Here is a 24,677-nt window from a genome sequence, read left to right on the forward strand (position 1 = left end):
TTATTACTTGAGAATCAGCGTTGTTGTAACTGGGCGACTTAATGGAAATAAAGAGTAAACTATGTAAGTACAACACTTAAAATAAATTCGAGTAGATAACTTACAAAGAAAATACATAGAAGTTAAAACGAAAATAATAATTGCGACATCGTCGTTGCCAATTTAAAAGCTCTTATGTGTCGCCCTCGCCAAATATATTTTTTGTCAGTATCTAATATTATTTTGTTCCTAAAACATTCAGTACAAACTCTTATATACCTACGTAAATATCAATTACCTTTTAATATTTTTAACACACAGTAATACAAAAAAAATTCAGGCGGAAGTTTTTTTTATATCTGTAAAATTGACCCGATTGCACATAATAGATTTTAAATTGGCAACGACGAAATGCAAAACACATCCGATGTTCTAGTAAAAAATTGATAACTAAAAATACGTAAATAATTATCAATAAATTATCAATTTCAAAAGGATAAGCTTTTTATTCTTAAAACTAAGAAGGTTGTAAATGTAATCTAAAAATTATAAGTATAAAACTCTTAAAAAAATATTCGTTTGTTGTCTCCAATGAGTGCCAGTGTCAGGATTTAACATTCTTCTATGTTATACTCTTCTCGTTACACATCTTGCAGATTCCAAGTTATGTGGTCATATCCCAAATGACGTACTGACTGTTGCACTACCAATGTGGCAAACAGCTCATTGTGAGAAATTATGTCTGCTGTCAAAATTCAAACCTCCTTTAGTTTTACATAGACATTACTAATAACATTTTTTTTTCTTCGTCTGTCAACACTTCCATAATGTCAACGGCGGTAGGTAGAACATTTCTGCTGCGTCACCGCTGCTTCTTAGTTCAATATAACTCATGTAAAGTAGTAAAAAGTGTATGTGTTATAATATTGTCAAACATAACGTCTGCGTTGAAGGTATGATTGATGTTTGGCGAGATGAGTTAACTTGACGCGTTATCATGAGTAAAAAGCGCACGAGTTTGTTGAAAATAAAGCCTTAATCTCAAGTATTGGATGAACTACTTTACCCTCTAGGGTAACATGAAATCTTTAATTTTATACTGGCTGAATTCGCAAGTTATGGTCTTCAAGTTTTCACATTTTATGTCAGGTTTTATCACTTACTGAAATGGTATTACTCAGTATGAGTAGATATCAATAAGCAATGATTTCTAGATTAATCAGATCTCAAATAGAAATATATCTCTCATTATTTAAGAGCTGCGCTCTTGTCGGTGGAGTAATCGCCATTCCTCTCTTCTCTCCGCTAAATCCTTTACCTCCTAAAATGACACGACCTGCACCTTCTCTTTTATTTCATTCATAAATGTTCTCCTAGGTCTACCACTTCCACTCCTTCCTTCCTTCAATGTTTCCTTCTATGATGTTTTTTATAAATGAATTGTGTCGTATCTGGTGGATAATCATATTTCCTCTCCGGTTTTCTAAAGTATCTATTATGGTTATTTTCTCTTGTATCTATTTGACACTAGAAATATCAAACTTATCTAGAAACATATTGAATAACGTTTTATTGTTTTTTGTTATTCACAGCTACCCCTGAATTTGGTAACAATAGTCGTGGGTTTTTTTTTAATTTACATAATGCGATATTTAATATCAGGGGAAAGTTATTTTTCGGCAGCATACTCAAAGATCTTTGTCGCTAAATATTTTACTTCTACAACTGCATTTTCTTCGGCTATGATGCCATTGTCTGGATTTACATCCTTTGTCTCAAATTCTACGATATTCTACGTCCACAAAAACACCTGCCAGTCGCACTTTTTTACTTTTTACGTTGTCAAACATTCGTTTTTTTACTGACCGAACTGAAATGTTTTTTGGGTATTTATAGTTTTCTTGTCATTTATTTGTATGACACTTATGCCGTACTTTCTGTCCCATTTTCGAAAATGGAAAATGCACTTTCCGGTTAGGACTAGTATAAACATAAATCTATGAATCATATAAATTATTTTTTGTTACCAAGAAACCAAAGTTAATAAGTACTTTCTTTTGAGAAGGTATCTATACTTAACGCCATCAAGATATAAAATCTAGATAATTGGTCTCTCTGCGCCTTCAATCCTCCATTACGTCTGTTTTCGATTTTATTAATACGCTAACGTACGTACGTATATACGTTAGATAACATTTATTATATTAGTGATAATTCTTATTAGATAACACTAACACAAAATGTCTCTTTTGTTAAAAAAATACCAGGTTATAATGAAATCGAAATTTATTCTTGTTAGGTATCTGAATAAGAACAACGGTGACCACAATTTCTTTAAAATGTATTGCCATAGGTTTACTTTTCGTCGATGTTTCGCTTATTATCGTCATTTAAGTAAAGTTTTATACTGTTTATAATTTTGTACGACAACATAAAGGACCATCTCCATTAAATGCAAAATGTAAAATAAGAAAAAACAAACATGAAAAAGAAAAAGATGAAGGAAAGGAATAATCCTAACCACTTGCGCTGTCCCTATAAGTATACCTGAAAATAGCCCAGCTTAAAGAAAAAAGGGACACACTCACGGAATCAGCTTTCTTTATTCTTCTTACCAGGCCTGGTTTTTGTTGCAGCACAAGTAGGAATCACGGCAGTCTTTTTATTTGCAGTTATTCAGCGGCGGCGGTTCATTTAAGACTATTGAAAGAGGAAAAAACGTATTAGCGATAAAACACAGAAAAACAAAAGTCACGAACAAAAGTCAATATCACCGTACGGGGTTCACACACAAGCGAGAGTAAAAAGTGTTTAATTATTATTTTTTTAAATGAACAGTCTTTTTGGTGTGTTTTCCTTGGGTATCTAGGCTTATTAACCGAAATATAAAAGATAAAGCAAGTGGCTCAAACATCATCCCCCACCTTGAAAGGGTTCCTTTCAATAAAGCAGAAATAGCTATTGCTTGAAAAGAATAAAACTAAATGAAAATTAACTCTATAACGTATATTACAATAGGACATGCCATAAATTAAATGCAAAAAAAGCGGTGCGTTATTAATCTAAATGAGGGAGGGGACATTCGAAGTTCGAAATCGGCTGGATCACATCATCATCCTATACGTCCCAATCTTGGGGACAATATTCTTACATGGTTATATTTATGTTTAATTTATCTAATAATTTGCATACCTACGGTACATGAGGATAGTAAGCTTGCAGTAGGTTTTATCTTTGTTACACATTCGGGCAGGTACGAAGCTGAAACTAATTTGATTAGAAACGTCAACACAATACAAAAATCGTGGCTCTTCGCTGTAGTTAGAGTCGTAGAAATAAATATTTGCGAACTTTAAAATGTGTCTATGTATGCTACTATGTATTATTTTTTATTTAAGTATTATAGGGTAGTAATATGATTACCTACAGTATATTATGCAGCTTTTGTATTTTGTAGCACATTTCACAGAGTGCGGCTTTGCACTAACACTTTTTATTTGCACGCCATCTAGCTTTCACTGGCGGCAACTGCTTCTCATCACGGAGCCCGATGCGCAGCTCTCGGTCGCCGGCAAGAACACCTGCCATCTAATGATGAAGACCCTCGCAAACTTCCTCAAAAAAGAAGACTTGATGTACACGCCCTGGGACACAACGTCAGACGGCGGGAAAAATGACACTGAGAACCTCAAGTTCTACCTCGGCTACAAATATACAAGTAAGTGTACTAACATAATGAAACAATACATCTCATTTCCATTATCTGTCCAAGAAACACATTATTCAAAGCTAAATAAAAAATATAATACTGCCATCTACCGAATGTACCATTTACTACAAGAACTTGATAGTTGTGTGATCACAGCCATGTTCCATCTTGATGATTGTTCGGTAGTTTTGCTACTCGACACTAGGTGGCGTTATAGATTGTTAGTCACGATTCTAGAAAATATTTATTTTTTTAACAGCTTCAGTTGGGGTCGTGCGGTGATTTTATACGAAACACCGGCATATGAAACAATTGTTGGAACAAGCGGAGGTTTCCTACTAGCAAGTACAATACACGAGTATATGATCCTCGAGGGTTTCGATGTTTTGGGGAGAGAACTTCAGTTACAGCTTAGTTTCGAAGACCAGCTGTTACAACACGTAGGGTACAACTATGCTAGTGAGTTTCACCCAAGTTTGAGCTTTGTTTACGAATTTTGGACATTGTGTTCGTATAATCTGTCGTTTGAGTGTTGCCTAATTTAAGGAATTTATCGTTCGTCTTGCTTTAAACTTACACGAGTGTGTTCACATTTGCAGTGATTGTTGCACTGTTTACACAGGTAATTTGTTAAGGAAACAAAGAAGGGATGCCATATAGTTATTCTACGTTTTACCATTTCCCATAAAAGCTACTGCCCCAAGGCTACCTATTAAAGCTACATTAGCTCTAAATGGGGTTCCGGTACGTTAATTTTACCTAGTTCTTACGAATCGGTCAAATAAATAAAACGTAAAACCTGTCTTAAATAGTACAGGCGTGTTCCAAATGCGAATTGATGCACACTCGAAACACGTTAGACTTTGAAATTGATTTTAAAAACTTCGTCAAAGTATATTAATATTCCGTCGTGCGTCGTTGGTGGGAACGGACGTGTCGCTCTGTCGGCTAAGTCATATTTTCAAGTGATTTTAATCTACAAGTACGATTTGAGAACACTTTGCGGCGAACATCGGCTCCTCCTTGTTTGTCCTGAGGAACTTCTCATAAGGCGCGGCGGCCATATTGGTTTTGTGTCGCCTCTCCCTTTCTTCGAGAGCTGTCTCTGTGACGTCAGTGACACTCCTGGTGAGCCGTGAGTAAAGCCATATGAAATTGTACACAAATTAAACAGTTTAAAAAGACTGCCGCAGCTGAGGTTTGAACCCGGACACTTTTGCTTGAAACGCACCGTCTGTACCGCTAGACCAGCGAGCGTTGGAATCGTGCGGGTGAAATATCGAACTGCAATCGACAACTAAGGCGGACTTAAGCTAGACCTGTTTTGACGGCGGCGGCCTTAAGTTGGAGTCATCACTTGCACGCTGGTTTGTTCCGCATTGAGTAACGTCCCTTTATTCATACCTAACTGAATCATGCCACAAGTACCACGGTCTCCTAAAAAAAAGGCAACTCCAGCTAAAGTCACAGGTTCGCATCCTGACTTGACCAAGACAAATCTGGAGACTGAATTCACGCAAGTTTACTCCAGCAGTGAAGAAATACGAAATGTTTCGGTCCGCAGTAAGCGTCCGCGGACAGATGATGAGGGTGGATCTGAATTCTCCGAACTCAAAGACCTATTAGTTACTTGGAAAAGTGATCAGGATACTAAATTAGAAAAAATCTTGAAAGACATGAATGAACTGAAAAAGCAAAACCAACAGATTCAGAACACGAATCTTGAAATCGAGAAGTCGTTGGAGTTCATTAGTAATAACTACGAAGACATGAGGATAAAAATAGACTGTTTGGAGCGGGAACGTAAAGATGATAAAGACACCATCGCTAACCTAGAAAGAAAAATCTTAGATTTGCAAATCAGTGTTCGCTCAGCAAGCGTTGAAATAAGGAATATGCCTATGAAGGAACAAGAAACCTATGTGGATATCAAAACGGCAGTTTGTAAGATCGGTACTGCCGTAGGCCTCTCTATTACACCAACTGATATCCGTGACGCTTACCGAATTCCGAGCAAAACTGGTAACAATGCCCCGATTATTGCCGAGTTCTCAGCAGTTCATATTAAGGATAATGTGCTGTCCGCTGTTAAAGAGTTCAATAAAAATAAACCAATAGAACTGAAGTTGAGCACTGAGGTAGTGCTTGGTACTGAAAATAAGCGGCAACCAATTTACGTCTCTGAACACCACTTACCTACCACCAAGAAGTTATTCTCATCGGCACGTGAATTTGCTAAGCTGAAAGGATACAAATTTTGCTGGGCTACAAATGGAAAAATATTCTTGCGGAAGGAACAGGGATCTAAACTAATCAGAATACACTCTGAAAACTGTCTGCGTGAATTACATAAACAAGATTGACTATTGGAATCCTCTAAATTTCATAATTTGGACTCGTGTTCTCTTTTAATTATTGTAATTATAAATACCACTTGTAAGAGTTGTGATAAGATCACATTTACTTGTCATTGTACACACATTCCACACAGACATTTCACAAAATCACATCTTACGTACATACTCCAAACAACCCAATCTTTTATCATATACCCTGGTAAATGGCCACTCTCAAATACAATATCCCTCCAAAACATTTACGCACTCACCACTTATATCACATTTACACACTGTTTCATGATTTACAGTCGCCTTCATGCATATACCACACGATATCTTCTGTACCTACATTGCATACTATACTATCAATACTACTTAGCGTATATTTGTGGGTTAATGAAATATATAATATATAAATGGCTAATATTGATATAATTTCTGAGATAGACGAGACCGGTGTCTCCAAAGCTGTTAGATGCTTGCCGGAGCAGTGCTCTACCTATTTTAATTGGTCTGAAAATTATTTAAAAATTATTCATCAAAATATCCGGAGCATCCAAAAAAACTTAGACCAGTTACTTGTGATACTTGAAATAACCAAACAGGAATATGATATAATAGTTCTTACCGAATGCTGGCTCGAATCGGTTTCAAATTTACCAATACTTGATGGTTATGCATCTTTCAGATCTAATAAAATAAAAAACAAAAACGATGGTGTAGTTATATATATAAGAAGTCATTTACATTTTAAGATAACGGAGCCGCCGTTTTTACAAGGTACCTGTCTTGTCTGTAGAGTGGGTGAGGAATTGGCTTTGGTGTGCATTTACAGATCTCCGTCTTATAATAACTTAGACATTTTCAACAATAGCCTTGACAACGTCCTATCATTACTTAAAAAGTTCAAAAATATAGTCGTAATTGGAGACACTAATATTGATATAATTCCATATAATAAAACGGTCGCGGGAGCCGACGACTACTTAAACCTTTTAGCCGCACATGGTCTCTTCCCTGCTTTTCACATGCCCACTAGGATTTTGACGTGCATAGATCACATAATTATAAAAGCTCAACAGAGTTATACCACCTTAGTTCTGGAGAGCCGTGTAACAGATCATTTGCCCATAATACTATGTATTAAAATAAAGAGACCTAATTATAATCGCAACGTAACGCGTACGCGTACAGATTATTCGGCTGTTATAGAGGAACTTGATGGATACAACTTTCATGACATTCTCTCATGTTATGATGCTAATCAATCTGCAGATCATTTGATTACAATAATAACAGATATTATTAAAAAACATACTGTCCCAACTATAGTCACCAAGAAAAATAGAACCATCAAGCCTTGGATTACCCCTGGACTATTAAGGTGTATACGCAACCGGGATAGAATGCATAAAAATCTCAAGAAAAATCCCGAAAGTGCAGTCTTAAAATTAACTTACACCCGATATCGCAATTTTTGCAATCGTCTGCTGCGTAAACTAAAATTAGATTATGAGAGAGGTGTACTTTATGCGGCAAGAAATAATCCTAAGGCATTGTGGGACGCCATCAAAAAAATAACTAACACACATAACGTTTCTTCTCCTCCAACTGATTTACTAAATATATGTAACGATCCTAAAACTTCTGTTAACCGCATAAATCAATACTTCGTGAATATTGGGGCGGAGTTGGCCCTGAATATCACAAAAACCATGAACACCGGTGACAGGTCTAAGGTATCGTTCTCATCCCAGTGTAATTCTATAGCCGTTTTGAATGTAGAGGAAGTCGAAATAGAGAGAATAATTCTTGGATTACGTAACGATTGTGCCATAGGTTGGGATGGTATACCATCTTCTATAATTAAAGCTTCGCGTAATAATTTAATCCCCTCAATAACACACGTATGCAATCTTGCGATAAACACAGGTGTCTTTCCTAGGGTCCTCAAGCGCGCAGTAGTCCATCCAGTCCATAAGGGCGGGGACAAAGACAATGTAAACAACTATAGACCGATTTCAGTGCTAACTACGCTATCCAAAATATTAGAAAGAGTTCTCAATAACAGTTTGGTTAAATATTTAGAGACCTATAATATTATTGCAGCTAATCAATTTGGTTTTAAAAAAGGAATTTCAACGGAAGACGCTGTTGCAAGTTTAACTGAAACAATTGTTAATGAATTAGATAGTAAATGTAAACCTGTTGGCATATTTCTCGATCTATCAAAGGCCTTTGATACAGTCTCTGTCCCCAAACTTTTATTCAAAATGGAACAAATTGGAATACGAGGGACTATCTTAGATCTCTTCAAAGACTATCTCACTGACAGAACTCAATCAGTTAAGATTGGTACATTCATGAGTGATGAAGAGACACTAAGTTATGGAGTCCCACAAGGCAGTATATTGGGGCCAACTCTATTCCAAATTTACATCAATGACCTTTGTCTACTTACCTCCCCACGATGCAAAATTTTCACCTATGCGGATGATACTGCGCTTGTAGTTACGGGAAACAACTGGAGTGAAACAAAGAGTAATGCAGAGAAAGCCCTTCGTTCTGTGATGGAGTACCTAAGGTCAAACCTACTTACCTTAAATGTGAAGAAGACCAACTTCATTACCTTCTCCATGAGAACTCCTTCAAGACCTTCGCGGAATTCCTACACAATTACTGCCCACTCTTGTTCACCTGACAGTGCTGGCTGCAACTGTACAAGCTTGGATAGAAGTGACGTTATCAAGTACCTTGGAGTGGAACTTGACGAGAGCTTGAACTGGCACAAACATCTTAGTACCGTTGTAGCCAGAGTTAGGAGACTAATTTACATATTTAAAACGTTACGTAACAGTGCAGATCTAAAAACTTTATTCATGGTATATAACGCACTGTGCCAGTCCATCTTAACGTACTGCATTCCTATTTGGGGAAGTGCTTCGAAATCAAAATTTAAGCAGATTGAAATGGCACAGCGAGCTGTCATAAAAGTAATGCTGCGTAAAAGAATTAGATACCCTACCGGATTGCTCTATAGTGAGGCGAAACTTTTAACGGTTCGACAACTGGCCGTTCTTCACATTATTATGAGAAAGCATAAACACGTACCATTGGTAAGTGTCCCTTATAAAAGAAGACGAAATGTCAGACCATGTTCTAATGTCCGTAGAATAAGTGCTTGGGCTAGGCGACAGCATGAATCTATGAGTTCATGGCTGTATAATAAGGCAAATGACACGCTAAACATAAATCAACTCAATGAATACGAATGCAAAAGCAAAATTAAAACTTGGCTATTTAGGTTGGATATTGATGTAACGGAGGAACTGTTTAATAGCAAGTAACACACACGCACACACTCAAAAACACACACACACATGCACACACACGCACACATATGCACACACACGCACACACACGCACACACATGCACACACACACACACATGCGCGCGCGCGCGCACACACACACACACACATGCACACACACACACACACACACACACGCGCGTACAGACACACACACACACACACACACACACACACGTGCGCACACATATACACGCACACACTCTGTTTGTTTAAATATAACCTTACTTTTTTTTTATGATTTTTGTAATTGTTACAGTTAGATTATAATATTACTGTTTCCACAAATATGTACGACGGAACCCTGCCTTCCAAGTCACAAGTTTTCCACTTAGTTTGGAAGTCAGTGGACCATGCTTTGTACCATGTTCCAGTTAAAAATAAGCTCAATGTACTAAACATTGTTACTGTAACTGTTGACAATAAACTATATTATTATTATTATATTATTATTATTATATTAAGGGGTAAAGTTTCTTTGTAGGAAGTAATAATTGGAACTACTGATCCCATTTTCTATTAGCCAGTAGAAAACTAGTTTATTCCTAAGTGCAGAAGGCTATAGTTGATAAACGAAGTTGCGTGCGGTAAGCTAGTGACAATTGTTTGTTGACAAATTTTCAACCAGGTTTGCTGGTACGGTGTTTGTCGATATTGTTTGATGTTTTTATCTTTGAATGATCACAATAAACCAATTGATGTGTACCGATTTAAATATGTAGGCATAATTTTGACTTTAACGACAACATAAGTCTTTTCTTGTTGACTCGTATGTGGCTTTTCTTGTTTATGTACTACTCCAAAATATACAAAATAGAAAATCTAACTTTCTGTTAAAATAATGGTAGGTGAAATAAGAGTATAAATACAGGGCGTTTGTTAGTGACATCGCAACGAATTCTGTGGGGAATGATGCAGACCATGATTCTGATTTGATATCAAGTGGAATTTCCTGCCGGAAAATTCATTAAAATTTTAGTGTTTTTTTTTTTAATTATTTTCAGTTCATACTTTTGCGACGAACAATTCCATTTGATATCAAGTAGAATCATGCGGTCTGAATCAAACTTTTCGTTACGATGTCACTAACAAACAACCTGTATTTTTACTTTTATTACACCTACCATTCTTTCAACACAAAGTTAGATTTTCTATTTCGTAGAATCTGTTATAAGTCTAACAAATTAATGTTGACAGACAATCCTGATTGCTTTTCCCGGATTGTGCTTCGATTGCCTAAGTTTGTTAAGGAGTTTGAAACATCATTTATTTTTACTAAATCTTTTTGATTGTAATATCAACGCTATGTACAGTACCTACACATAAGTCCTTCAGTGTAATGTTTAATCGGTCGTAAATAACTTTAACTGCGCCATCTTGTTTGATAGGTATAATACACTAAATAAATTATTCACTACATAAATATGTAAGTAATTTAGTTTCGATTAAAGGTTATTTTTAGATTGTCAGTTTTCTAAAACTTTTTTTAAATGATAAATCAAAGTGATCCTTGTTAAAAAAATAACGAAACTGTTGGATTAAAGGGATTAGGAGGACATCTCTTTTAAGATATAACGTGGTATTAGCGGAGAGATAATCTGCCCAGTCCGGGCAGAGTGCGTTAACTTACTCAGCTAGCTTGCACGGCGTGCACAATTGGAAAAGCGGCGGCTTTAAAGCTTACAGTACCTACTTAAAGCGACTGAACTTTAATTGGAATACAATTCCCACCATACAACACGTAAATCTTGGTAAAGGTTTCTTGTTCAGTTTTTATATCATCATCATCATATAAAATACATCATCATCTTTTCCAGGTGATTTATATAGTGTCTCGAAAGCACTTTTTTCATGACTAATACATATATTTACTCTTCGATACACCTGATTCGACACTTAACCGATTATTGTTTCATTCAGATGTTACTCAAACGCTTAAGTGGGATTGCTAGAGTGCGTGTAGGAATATAAAAGGATTTGTTGGATTTTTGGAACTTTTGTTATTTTTATTTTACGACCTTAGCAAGTACGTAAAAAAATGTTTTATCACCGACCGACATAAATTTGTTACCCTTAAAGGTAAACCCTAAGTAGCGAAATATTTTAGGATAAGTTTAAATCCTGTGCTCTCTGAAATTGTGTGCAAGATAAAGTAGGAAAAATATCATCGCAATTGTTTTGATTATATTTAATGACGAACACTTGACAACTATTCCCTACTGAACCACGAGTATATAATCGTGGGCAACAATTAGTCTGAATTCTGATATAACATTAGTTTTATCTACTCATAACAAGTAGATTAACACAAAAAACGTTTTAACTTAAACGGTTTTACTTTAATCCATGAGGTGTTATTTGTCAAGAATAGAGACAGAAATACATTTGATAGAAACGTATCAAATGTGAAAAATGTTTTTTAACTTTTGAAATATACAAACAAATATCAAGGGATTTAGCTAAATAAAACCGTTCAAAAAGAAACAGGACAAATTGGAATGGCAAGTCACCTCCATAAACATAGCTTTTATCCGCCATAGACTTGGGAAGTGTTGTTCCTTCGGCGAGCGAATAAGACCGAGTTAAGATCGGTTGAAATCGATAATGCCGATCAATCATTATTTTATCGATTTTATTCTATGACATTGTTTTTGTGTATTGTTTTGTAAAATGTTAAACGCTGACCACATGCAAACTGTGCCTACTATTTTTAAAGCGAATAAATGACTTATGAATTATTGTGAATTATCGCATGATGACAGATACTATATACCTCGGACCTTTGCTTACGTGGAGAAAAAACGTACATAACAACACGGTTCATGTACGTACATTTCGTTTCAATTAAAGTTCTGTACTTGTCATATCTACCCTCACACTCACTAAGCAGTGCAACTGAGTGATAAAAGATTTTCAGCTACACATTTCAGTTTTGTCATAGTGCAATTTTAATCAATTAGTAGGTAGGTAGAGTTAAAAACAAGATAAATAAAGTTTCGTCACAAAGATGTTTTAGGAAATATATGAAACTTTTACAATTAGTACTAGCCTAGCGCCCAATTGAATTGGATACTCACAAAAATGACACTTCCAATTTTAAACATCCGTGTAACATCCATAAAAGATTGATGATTAAAAGGGATCTTTAAAAGGGATCTTTTACAGAAACGTATCTTTAAGGATTTAATTTTGTAAACGTTACGACATTCTATTCTGCTGTCTTTATGGCTTCTGTGTAATTTGAATTGCTTGCTTTTATTTCATTTGTTATCATTTCATTTTTATTTTGTTTAAATAAAACTGACCTATACTTGCGTGACCGGAGGATTTTTGGCCGAAGTCAATTGTTTCAAATCTTGTCTCTCATGTGCCACTTCTTCTTCTATCGTGTGGGTTGTGAGGTGAATTGAACCCTGGTGTCAGGGTTATTATTGAGCTGCCAAAGGCCCCACTAAAGATGCCACTGACATAATTTTTTAACTAAATGATTTTCTGTTTCAAAAGGAACATCTTTCAAAAGGAGAGTATTTAGTCTACTCGTACTCATCGTCTCCCTACAGTTATCCTGTTTTACAGGATCCGCTTACTTAACCTGAAGATATGATAAGTCCGGTTTTTTATAGAAGCGACTGACAAACTTTCGAAGGGAAAACCATCTGCTCATTTACAGGTTAGGTCACATACCTCCGAAAACACATATTTTCCTTCGCCACATTTGGACACATGATAATCATTTTGAAAAGAAATGCGTACATCATAAGCCCGTGCAGGTTTTGGACCTATTAAAATATTTTTTTTTTATTAATTAAAAGTTTGTTCTTTTCGTGTTTCTTCCTCATATTTAATAATTTCAAAGAAATCCATGATAGCCATGTTCGGAGAGCGCGTGACTTCCAACGTAGTGTCACGGGTTCGAATCCCTACTCGAGATCTAAAATTCATGTTTGGATCATAGATAATTCACGTGGTTTCCAGGATTTGTGCTTGGTCAATGGTTACGCCCCCAATTACATGGGACAAACGTAGCTGGCGAGGAGTGGATGTGTATACTATATTACATCTCCGTCTACCCCTTTGGAGATAGAAGCTTACTTTATGTAAAAAAAGCTTATTAAAAGATTAATGATTACCTAAATGATAAAAATGTCTGGTATTGAATGTGTTCCTCTAGTTATTAAATAACTTGTAATGTATTGATTTAAAAGATGTGTTGCTGTTGCAGTTTCTTGTCATTTCTTCTCCTCAGCCATAACACCTTGCGAAATGGCGTAAATTCAAAAATGTTACATTGACCTTCAACAAAGGAGACTGAAAAGATTACGTACGATCCTGGGCCAGGATGTAATAAGATGAAAATGGTGAGAATTGTTAGGTTTAAACATAACAATCCTTCACTGTGAATTCTGTAGGATTTGACAATCGGAGAGCTGAGATCGTGATGATTTAGTCAAAGTGAGGTTATGTTGCAATCAGATTGATTACTACCAATTACCACAGTGCAAAAGATGTTTTTAACGGTCTTAGACGTTTTTCCAATAGGAATCTCTTTATCCGGGGGAAAAAAATGTATAATTATGTTACTCTCCAGACCTTAAACTCTCTCCAAAATAAAATGACAATCCAATCATTACTTACTTATCAACGTGAAAGAAGAAAGAACAAACAAACACACTTTCACATTTATAATATTAGTATAGTATCCGTTACCATACAGTACAGTTCACTTTGGGTCATGGTAAGCGACAGGTATGGATTTGAGGAATGGAATATGGAGATGAAATGTGTAAGAATAAAAGAAGAACATATTTTATTAATATTTTATTCGTCTTCTATTATAATCAAAATGTCGTCGAGAAATTGTGCAGGAGGAACAATATTTTGGTATCTAGCCCAGCTAAGGTACCATATAATGCACATGACGTGAGCGCAGCAACCTACAGTACGTCTCCCTACAATGCCAAGTCCCAGCAAGCTTGACAAACATAGTCGCTACTGGTTACCTAAAAATGGAAAGAAATATATTAAATCACACTCACAAGTTAATCTTTGGCCACCTCAACTATACTGATTAGCCATCATGATTTATAATGTTTTATATTTAATTTAGTCCTTTGCCTAAAACATGAACAAACTGCTTAGTGCTTTTAAAATTATATGTACCTAATGTCGCCAACCCGCTTGCCAAGCGTGGCGAGTATTGGCAAAAACCCCCCGTCTTTGGGGGAGGCCTATGTCCAGCAGTGGACTTCTGTAGGCCGAGATGATATAATGATATGTATAGCCTACCAAGGTAGTACCTATCTGTTTAGATTAGGGTTGTTTACTTACAGATTGAGGTGCAAGCCATCTCCGAATAACTGACAGAATAGTTTCATTGTCTAAAGCTCGTTGACCTAGTGTTTTGCAGTGACCAGTTGCTATCCCACAATTAACACAGCGATCCATAGTTTCAACAATATCCAATCCAAAAGCCGGCGAAAAAGTCCAAAATAACAATTCCAAGTCAAAGGTACGCGCGATCTTCAGTGTCCAGGGTGAAAGCAAGAGTCGTTGGAGATAGTTCGAGTCGGAATCCGTAAAAACAAAGCAGAGGTCGTCGAAAATAGCAAACAATTGGGAAAGCACTCAAACCGCATCGGAAAACACGGAACGAGTGAGCAAAAACCGGCATTGGCCGGCAATTGTCAATGTCATAGACAATGTTATGTCAGTGGCATAGACTAATAAATACAGATTTTAATCGATATGAAATCGATAATCATTATTACGTACAATATATTTTGTTTTTCAGTAGTTTGTTATTATGTATACATAATGCGACACCATTAAGTACTATTAAAATAGTCTAAAGGTGTGTATTGTTACCTACCTATTGTGGATTTTTTCGTAAATATACTTTAATCGATTATAATATTTTGTTATTCGATAACATCACGGAAAGTATTTTTTCATATTTCTCCTCTTGTAGATTGAGAAATATGTTGATAATTTATATTTTTAGACATAAAAATATGTCAATTTTTTTAGTTCATATTCCAACTTTATACTTTACTTTTTTTTTTTATTTTTGCCCACAATTTTCAATCTCCTTTATCCATGATAATTACGTTGAATAAATGATTCTGATTTTGATACACGCGTAATGCTGTTATTGTTTCGGATGTGTAACTGAACATGCCGTTCACAAGTTGTTTATTAAACGAATGTTTCTCTTATGTTGACATCTGTCAACTTTGACTTTTGTATTGCCGCCTAGGTTTAGCGCAATAAAGGTTTCTAGTGAATATTATTATTTTCATTTACTAAAAATAACATGGTGTCAGAAGTGGGATGTTTTATAAATTTCCCAAGGATAGGCTTCTTACACCAGATTCCATGTCAACTAAAGGATGTCCTACTATTTTACTTAGACAACCGAACTCGTGCATAGTAGCTATATCAACTGAGGTCAATATGTCTTTTAATCGTGACCCATCATAATTATACCCACATGATAGGTATAATTCTTCAACTAATGAATCATAAAATTCTTTGTTGTCCCATGCATCAACTACACGCAAAGACTCTCCTGTAACTAGAGCTTCCAATGATTTTGCTATAGTGAAGAATTTATGCTGGTATTTTATGTTGAGTCTACATAACTCCTTCACAAGAGCTATAGACTTGGTAGATACAAGTTAGTGCATAGAAGACAATGATCCGACTTTGGCACAGATCACGACAGATATCAAATCACATATCTTGTTATGGAACGTTAGTAAGTAAGGTCTAGGCATGATATTGTATGTCTCGGAGCCAAATAGTGTGATGACACAAAGTCGTGTACACCATCCTACCTGCAACTGTAGTCCTTCATCTCTCCAATGGTTAACTTTGTTATAATTTAATTTTTGATTTTCAACTTCCGGTTCGTCGTACGGTAGGCAGGTGCGGATGTGGCCTTGCAGTGTAGGTATTAAATTGAATAAATATCATTAATTTTACATGTTGTAAGGATTCTGTGAATGTTTCCTTCACATTTACGTCATCCCGAATGCAAAGTCCATGTGCAATTTCCTTATTTTTGCTGAACTCGTAAAGAGTGTTTGAACATCATTGTCTCCTACGTTAACCTACGTCACAGCCATGTCATAAAACAATTATGATTCAATTTGTGGAAATCGCCGCTATTGTTGCAACCTGCTATTTTATATCACCTCCGCCAACATGTAGGTAAACAACACGAAATATAATTTTAAATGCTTTTCGAAAAATCTATGAGGAGGATACATAGGTATAAACAGAGACCTAGGGGGTTAAAACGCCACATCGAAGCAATTTATCTTAAAAAACAGTTTGTTTCCCTAGGCACTACTGCTTGCCCCTACCAGTCGAGTCATGGAAGACTTTTCTTTCCTGTGACACTACTATTCTCATTGGCTAATTACACTCATACATATTATTCACCCGTGAATTGACTCATTACTTCTAGCAATAGAGGCAGCCAATCAGCTCGCGACACCAAACACTTCAGGACCCCGATACCGACCCCGCCGGCGTGGTCCACGACTTCCCTCAATCAGCGCTTATCGCTATCGACCCACTATGGTCGATTAATTCTTTCAAATATTTATCCTCTCAGACGACGCCCTGAAAAAAAAAATCAAAAATGTTTTTATTATCAGAAATTATATGTATAAAAAGAAAGAAGGCTTATGATTGTGGTAGAGTACAATATAAGTTTTACAAAATGAACAGAGGTTTCCAAACTAGGCGGAGCCTGTATCTTGGGAAACCGTGGACAATGGGATACAAGTCTTGTAAGGTTGACGCAAAATTTGCCAACAATACGTAATAATAAACAAAGGAAACTTAAAATATAAATATAAAATTTAATGGAGTGTGGGTATGTAAGTCGTGTGCGTAATAAGTGAGGGTGTTTATGAATGTGTGTGAGAGTGAGTGTGTGTATGTGTGTGTGTCGTAGTTACATAAGTAACGTCTTCGTAAGATCGTCCTTTTTCATTTGTAATTCTATAAACATGTTTATAAATGCTCACATATATAATATTGTTTTGTATATGTAAATATAATGGGGTTGGCAGGGCCAAAAGTAATCAGAAGATAAGTGCAGCTACTCTTGATTCGAATTCTAAGATGGATATGACGAACCGTTTAGATAGATAGATAGATAAATTCTTTATTTAGGTTCAAGACGTTACATTAACTTCTTAATTAATATTAAAATTTGAACATTGTTGAAATGTAAGACTTAAAACTAAAAAGGGTACTAGCACGGCTAGATGTCGTATCGACCCACATGAGGAGCAATACGACGCCGATTTTCAACCAGACCTCTAAGAAATTATATGACGTTTGGTGATAGGTGCCATGAGAATAAATATCTACTTAATAAAACCCTTGGAATAGGACATGACTTAAATCTGTTGATCGAAAAAGAGATACAGGTACTTAGAGAGATACGGTTTCTATTCGTTGTATCAACCACATTATTACAATCGCCGTGTCTTGCTGGGAATCCTAACGTTTGGCTTCTGTAATCGTCTTCAATTTCTGCAACATTATACATGTTATATTTGTCATTTACTCGCATGAGTTGCAATAACTTCATAAAATATCCTTCACCAACCTTCATGGTTTACTAAGAAAATCGAGAAATAACAAGTAATAGAACAATAACGAACGAACACAAAACTTAACAACAACAAAAGGTCCATTTTTTATTATAAGTTTTTTTTATACCGTGTAAACTATGGAAATTGACATAATTAAACCTTCAGATGTAGGTACTTACAGTCTTTTAGAATGAGCATATTTTGAGAATTAAAATCCTTAGACTAAATGACTAAAAACTAAAATAACGCGTGTAGAGTAGTTTTACGTATACTTATAATAGAAATCTTTGGTGGAATAAAAACAAAAGCGTGTTGCTCTTAGTAATTTTAATTAGGATGACATTTACACTTGAGCTTATTTAAATAATAGATAAAAACACAATATTTACCTGAAATAGAGAAAACAACATTTAAAAGATCTTATTCCGCCTTTCTATACCTACGATTTAAACACAATAATAACACAATTATTCAGAAACTAAACTATGAAACTAAAATAAGAAACTGTCCTGCCTGTCATCTTCTGACAGGACCAAAAACAATACTCTCGTAAAGAGTAAATTATAATTTAAAGAGATTGACAATGCCAGCTGGTATTGCGATTTCTTTACATACTTATGTTTCATATAAACAAAATAAATTTGTTATAGAAATGTAATGTTGTCAATTGTATTATTAAGTCAAGTGTATATAATTGTATTATTTAGGAATATATTCTTTCTCAGATGGTACAGTACACAGTAAGTGTTGGGTTATACCCGTAGGGGAAATCTTTAAAAAGGCCAAAGTGTAACACAAGTGCCTTTTCTTAAAAAAAAACAGACAAGTACCTAAATACTTGTACCTAGCCGACCGAAAGGAAAAGATGAATGTACATGATCAAATATTTGGTCGGAATTTGTCAACATGGGATGATGGGCTCAGATTTCCGAGTGGAGGGTTAGACACGGCACCCTGTGGGTTGTACAGAAACAAGTATAAGACTCAGTTTTCACATTACATTATGAACTCTAAACTTTTACGGAAATTGAGGATGCGTAGAGCGGACACGTGGAAAACTTTATGGAATTCTATTTATTTGATCTTTAATTTTTTATTAGTTCGCTTTTTTGTAGCTCCGGTTAAAATTAAATCGGACGTTATAAGATTCTGACGGTAAATAACTCGTAACTTGGTTATTATATTATATATCAGCTACCTAAGTATAACTTAACAAATGTTAGGTAGCTGCTATCCTGACGTTTACAAATAACATTTTTAGTTACATTCGTGTTTCTTTATTTACATAGGTACATAATTATATGTAAAAGGACTCCAGAAAGGAAGAGTATTGCTAAACACAAAACTGTCACTACTATATAAACGATTCAAGTTACCAAAAGCATTCCTTACTAGAATATGTTATCAAAATAAAACAAAAGTGGCAACTATCGTCCGAGTCAGATAAACAATATTGAAGCAACAAGCAAATAAAAAAGAAACCTCAAACATGAATAACTGTGAGTAGGTATAATGTGACAATAAACAAACAGAAGCGATCGTATCATTATAATAAAGAGAAAAGTATGCCACTACATGAAATAGAGACAGATAGAGTTGATGACGAGTACCAACAATGGAGTACATAATGAATAAAACTTGTCAAGGAAATGATTGCAGATAAAGGAAAAGTTTGCGTTGTCTGGACTAGTGCCAACTGTAGCAATATTATAATTTTCTTTTGAATATTTACGATACTATTAACAGCTGCAGTCTACTAATTTGCGCAAAATATTCACCTTAATATAATTGTTAGCTTTTTCACAAAGTGTTTCAAAGTATATGAACGTATATAATGTACGTTTTATTCAAGTAACCATTAGTAAACTAATGGAAGCAAAATCAGTACGCTCTTAAAGTTGTATCAATAGGTCCAAAAATCTTACGATAAATAAATAATCTTTTTATACCTTTTGTGCTTAGTGCTCTGTCTATTTACTTAATTAAGTGTTAATATGTTGCTAGTAACATGTGTGTTCCAAACATTTAAAATTTACCTATACTCGCCACCGGCACTCCATTTGAGCGAGTCTTAGCGGCTCTTTCTATTCTATTTTAAATAGTATATTAGTTACTATATTCTGTTCTATATTCTATTTTAAATAGTATATTAGTTACTGTTCTGGTATATTGTGTTTGTAAACTGTGACGGAGCATATTGATGTGTGCATATGATTGAGTGATTAATAGGTGAGTTAAAATGATTGTGTGAAGTAATTTTGAATGAGTTTGAGAGTGATGGATGGAGAAAGTAGATGGGATAGAGATAACGCGATGACGGATTTGCAAGATAGGATGTGGTAACTTTCTTTAAGAAGTGGATAATGACATATGACATAAACTATTGAATTGAGCAATCCCACTTGATAATATCAACATATAATGTTGATTTCAGGAACAGAGATACCTACGAGACAGCACGATGTTAAATATGATGGCTTAGATAGATTTTTTGAGTTGAGATTGGTATTGAGAATCATAAGGAATTATTGACCAGATTATTACCCGGCATACGCCTAGTCAGTCAAGTTAGAGAGAAGCGTAAGACGCTAAACATATTTTCTGTAACTTGCACTAATGATTAAAATTCATCGGTCAACGTAAAACCATTTGGTGAAAAAAGAAATGACTTAGGAGGTCTCGGCAACTTGGTCCCGCCACGAATCTATTACATCGTCTTCGATTACGTCTTGCAATCTGGGTATCCGACAGTTCAATTAAGCGGTAAAAGATTTTTCTATCAGATTGTAACTCCTCATCAGATGAGGCTACACTCGTGACGTGGGATGCTCACGTATTACTGAATGGACTTACTTTATTGTTCTTGGAAGGTATAAAAAGGCTGAAATGGTGTAAATAAGTGTACTAAATATTATAAATCATCATCTCCTTGGTCTGTTTAAAATGCTTGTTATTCTGTATGCTATATTTTATGAAAAAGGCTGCTGTTATTTAAGTACAGATGAACGGCAATTAATTTAGAATTTCATTAACCATGCAATTTTTGATGCTTAAAAATATAACAGACAATTATAGACAAAAACCGGACTGGCGCTACAAATATCTTCCTTCGACACGACATGCGAGCAACTTCGGGCGTATTTAGGGATTAAAATTAGATCAATCTGAACACAGGACTTTAAGGAGTAGAATTAAAATGCGTCTCTAAACTCTCTTTCCAAATTCTTTTTGCACGTCGTTTTAAAATATTTAGAATACATTTCCAGACACAAGTTTAACACAGAATTCTTCGAAAATGTCTCCTTCACCTTATGCAAAGTTAGGTTTTCAGCTTTATATTGCCTAACTTATTTACGTAGGCAGTCAGCGATCTACAGCAAATATTTACCAACGAGGTAACGAAACGGGGATATGACGAGTATATAAAAACGTCGCGATATCTAGAAAATGAAAGATCTTTTGAAAATATTTTCTTTACTCCTGAAAGCCGTGGAAAACCGAAATATTTTTATATTTTGACAACAATGTCGTCAAATCTTGAAGGAAAATCTACACATGACAACGACACGTTCTTTTCTGAGTGAATTTGTGAAAGTCGACATCATTGGTAGCACGTTTGAATAAAACTTGAGCTTGAGAAAATGTTTTGCGAAGCACTCGTGCATTATTTTGGTTTATTTATGCCAGCAAAAGTAATTTCAGTAATGTTTCTCTTTTGTATGATGCAGGATCGATTAAAACATTAGTAAATGTATACTAAATTACTACGTTTTAGAGCAATTAGACTGAGAGAACCAGGGACGAGTGGTTCACAATTGTCAATATACCTCTAACAGAAATGTTTTCAAATGGCAATAATCATACAGATTGTTCCAAAAATAATTCATTTTCAAAAAAGTGAAAAATGGGCTATATCATATCCTAAGCCGTAAATAATCGCTGAGCCTCACTATATTTTGCGATTTCTTTATATAACTAACATTTCCAGTATCAATATAGAATTAGCACTGCCTACATAAACAATAATCCTCTATCAAGGTCCAGTATAACTTGGTGTATCAAGGTATTAAACATATCGTTCTTATATATTTGAATTCAAAATGGAAATTTATGTTAACAGTTATTATTAACAAAAACTGAAATTCCAGCTCAGTAAAAAATGATCGACTTATCCATCCTCAAAACTCAAATCTTAAAATAACTGAAGTAGCCGTGTGGTTTCCCAAAGGATTGTTAATGAAATTAACAAAAAAATTAAAGCACGCTCTTTAATAAGAATATAAGTAATAAGAAATGACAAGTTTGGCCTACTAATGTAATAATTAATAGGCACGGGAGATGTTCGTCAGGTGTAAAAATGATTTGATTCCCGGTACTGGATTTGCACCAATGAGTTATAAATTTATTTTAAGTATAATTTTCATTGTCATCAAGTTGGTTCGATTCGGTCGACAGAGTAATTGTAATTTATCAATTTTCTTTTGATTTGACAATCGACATTGATACAAGATGCTCTAATAATTAATCATGACAATATCAAAGAAGACACGTGCTCTGTGTTCGTTTATAAAACAAAATACAATTAAGATTTAATTTATTTTCTCAAAGGCGTGAGTATTATCGAAAATTAAGAAAACACCCCCTCCCCCACCACGCTATGAGACATGTTCTTAAGATTAACATGTTACATTCTTGTGACACTGACACAAGTATGAAAATGATGAAACGAAAATTTTCGCATTAAGTTTCCGAAAGTGAGTGAGGTCACATTTTTGAATTATTACGACTGTCTCCTCCATGAAAGAGAAAGTTTCCCAAATTGCCCATAGCAACTTAATATCAATTACAACAGATACCTACAATTTACGCCTGAAATGTAGTACTGTCCGCTAGGGCTCTATCGGGGAGTACAAATCGGTAGAAGGTGACTTGCCCCAATTGCTATTACTGACTGTAGATTATTTGATATGATGAAGATTATATAAATTCCTTCGTTGAGGTTTACGACATGCCCGCTGTAAGCCATCCGATAAGCAGCTGAATGACTTGTGATGCCAGTATCAAACAAACTAGTTAAAAGTAAGTAATTACATTAACCAAGCGTTCACACTGCAGGTCACGCAAGTTTGAGCTTCAGTTTTCTGCTGGTAGCATAACGGAACAGTCGTGTTATAATATTGTAGTTTTATTAATTTAAAAATAATAATGTTAGCCAATGTCAGAAAAATATGACGCTTACATAAGGCGGGAATAAACATGCCAATAAAACTGAGTAGCAGCTTGCATGCCACCTACCGGCACGTTGTACAATGTTGGTACATTTACAAGCTAAACTTGTAAACAATGCGTCCGAAAATCAAATGTGGTGCATTATACTTGCATTACAGACAACCCAAGGAATATTGTTACTGTTTAAAATTTAAAAAGCTATTTAATACTATCGTGGAAATTAAAACGTTAGATAATAAGATAGAAACATTATAATGTGCACTATCGATGGGTGATATGCAGTTGTTATTATAAATAGAATTAATATAATAGGTATTTTGCCCCAGACGCTATTATAAGTACCATGATCTACAAGATACGTTAGCATTCGGAATCTGACATCTGCAGGTCCAGCACGTAGAAAATAGGTTTCTGATAAGACTGACGCTGCAGGCTCTTTCATGGGCCAAATGCAACATAATTCCCCTGCGGAAAACTTTCTCCCTTTGAAGCATACAATAGTTATGCCGAAAAAAATTACTAATTTGTTTAATAGTGGCGTCACAAGACGCTAGTTATTTACTGATTAGTCAGAGTTAGGCAACAAAAAAACGATTTTGTTTTTGTTAGGTTTTTGCTCAACTGTAAAATTGTCGCTCATCCTTAACAAATATAACATTGTTTTCTAAATGTTGGGAGATATGTCTCCATTAGAGATAGTTCAGCTACACCTCGCGTGGGGATTTTTGTAATTTTTTTATCGACGTTATCATTTTTTTGCTCCTCTCCAGTCTTCACATTTAACAATTGACGATTGAAGGGCACTTATTGGGCGCAGTAATTAAAAGCATTAATTATTTATTTAAATAAGTCCAGAGACTATTAATGCTCGGATATCGGGGGACACGACAGTGCCCCGGCCAAGTCTAGAGCGAATTAAACACTTTACTGGAACCATTTCGCCGCATTTTCAGGCCCCTATTTGAGAACCTCTGGATAAGGGATAAGATCAGGGGGGTTAAAAAGGCCAAATCAAAGCAATTCATCTAAAAAAGCATTATTAAAATTTGATATTTGTGTGCATTGCGCACTTACTTTCATATGCGTCATCCAGTATTTTTTACAAAATGTTTTTGTTAGTATTTCTTTTGCTGCAGTACCCACTGTCTGTTTAAAAAAAGTACACACTGTCTGTTTTTGCTGAAGTATATGAATTTTTCATCCCTAGATTGTAGTTTTCACAAAAACAGTAAGGCAAACGCATTTGACAGGCAACTCATATAAATTTACATTTCATTGTCTGCTACGAATAATAATGACCTGTGATTTAGTTGCATTAACAAGTACCTAGTCCAAAAGATCAGCCTACTTGCTAATACAGCAGATCATTCATGGCAGCGATAGCATGTCTCACTACTACCTGTAGTGAGAAGATATGACATTTAAGATAGGGTTA

General features: G+C 35.2%; 1 protein-coding gene across 3 annotated transcripts in view; it reads left to right on the forward strand.

Annotated features, from left to right (window-relative positions):
• LOC126380289 (atrial natriuretic peptide receptor 1) overlaps positions 1-24,677 on the forward strand; it is a 206,382-nt gene that overhangs the window by 94,447 nt on the left and 87,258 nt on the right. For 2 of the 3 annotated variants that reach the window (XM_050029595.1, XM_050029597.1), the window contains one exon: positions 3,492-3,697. In XM_050029595.1, coding sequence (XP_049885552.1) covers positions 3,492-3,697 — 206 coding nt within the window. Of the gene's footprint in view, positions 1-3,491; positions 3,698-24,677 lie in introns of those variants that run through there. The other variant, XM_050029598.1, reaches the window with a different exon arrangement.

The sequence above is a fragment of the Pectinophora gossypiella genome, chromosome Z (assembly GCF_024362695.1).
Source record: "Pectinophora gossypiella chromosome Z, ilPecGoss1.1, whole genome shotgun sequence".
Lineage (NCBI taxonomy): Eukaryota > Metazoa > Arthropoda > Insecta > Lepidoptera > Gelechiidae > Pectinophora > Pectinophora gossypiella.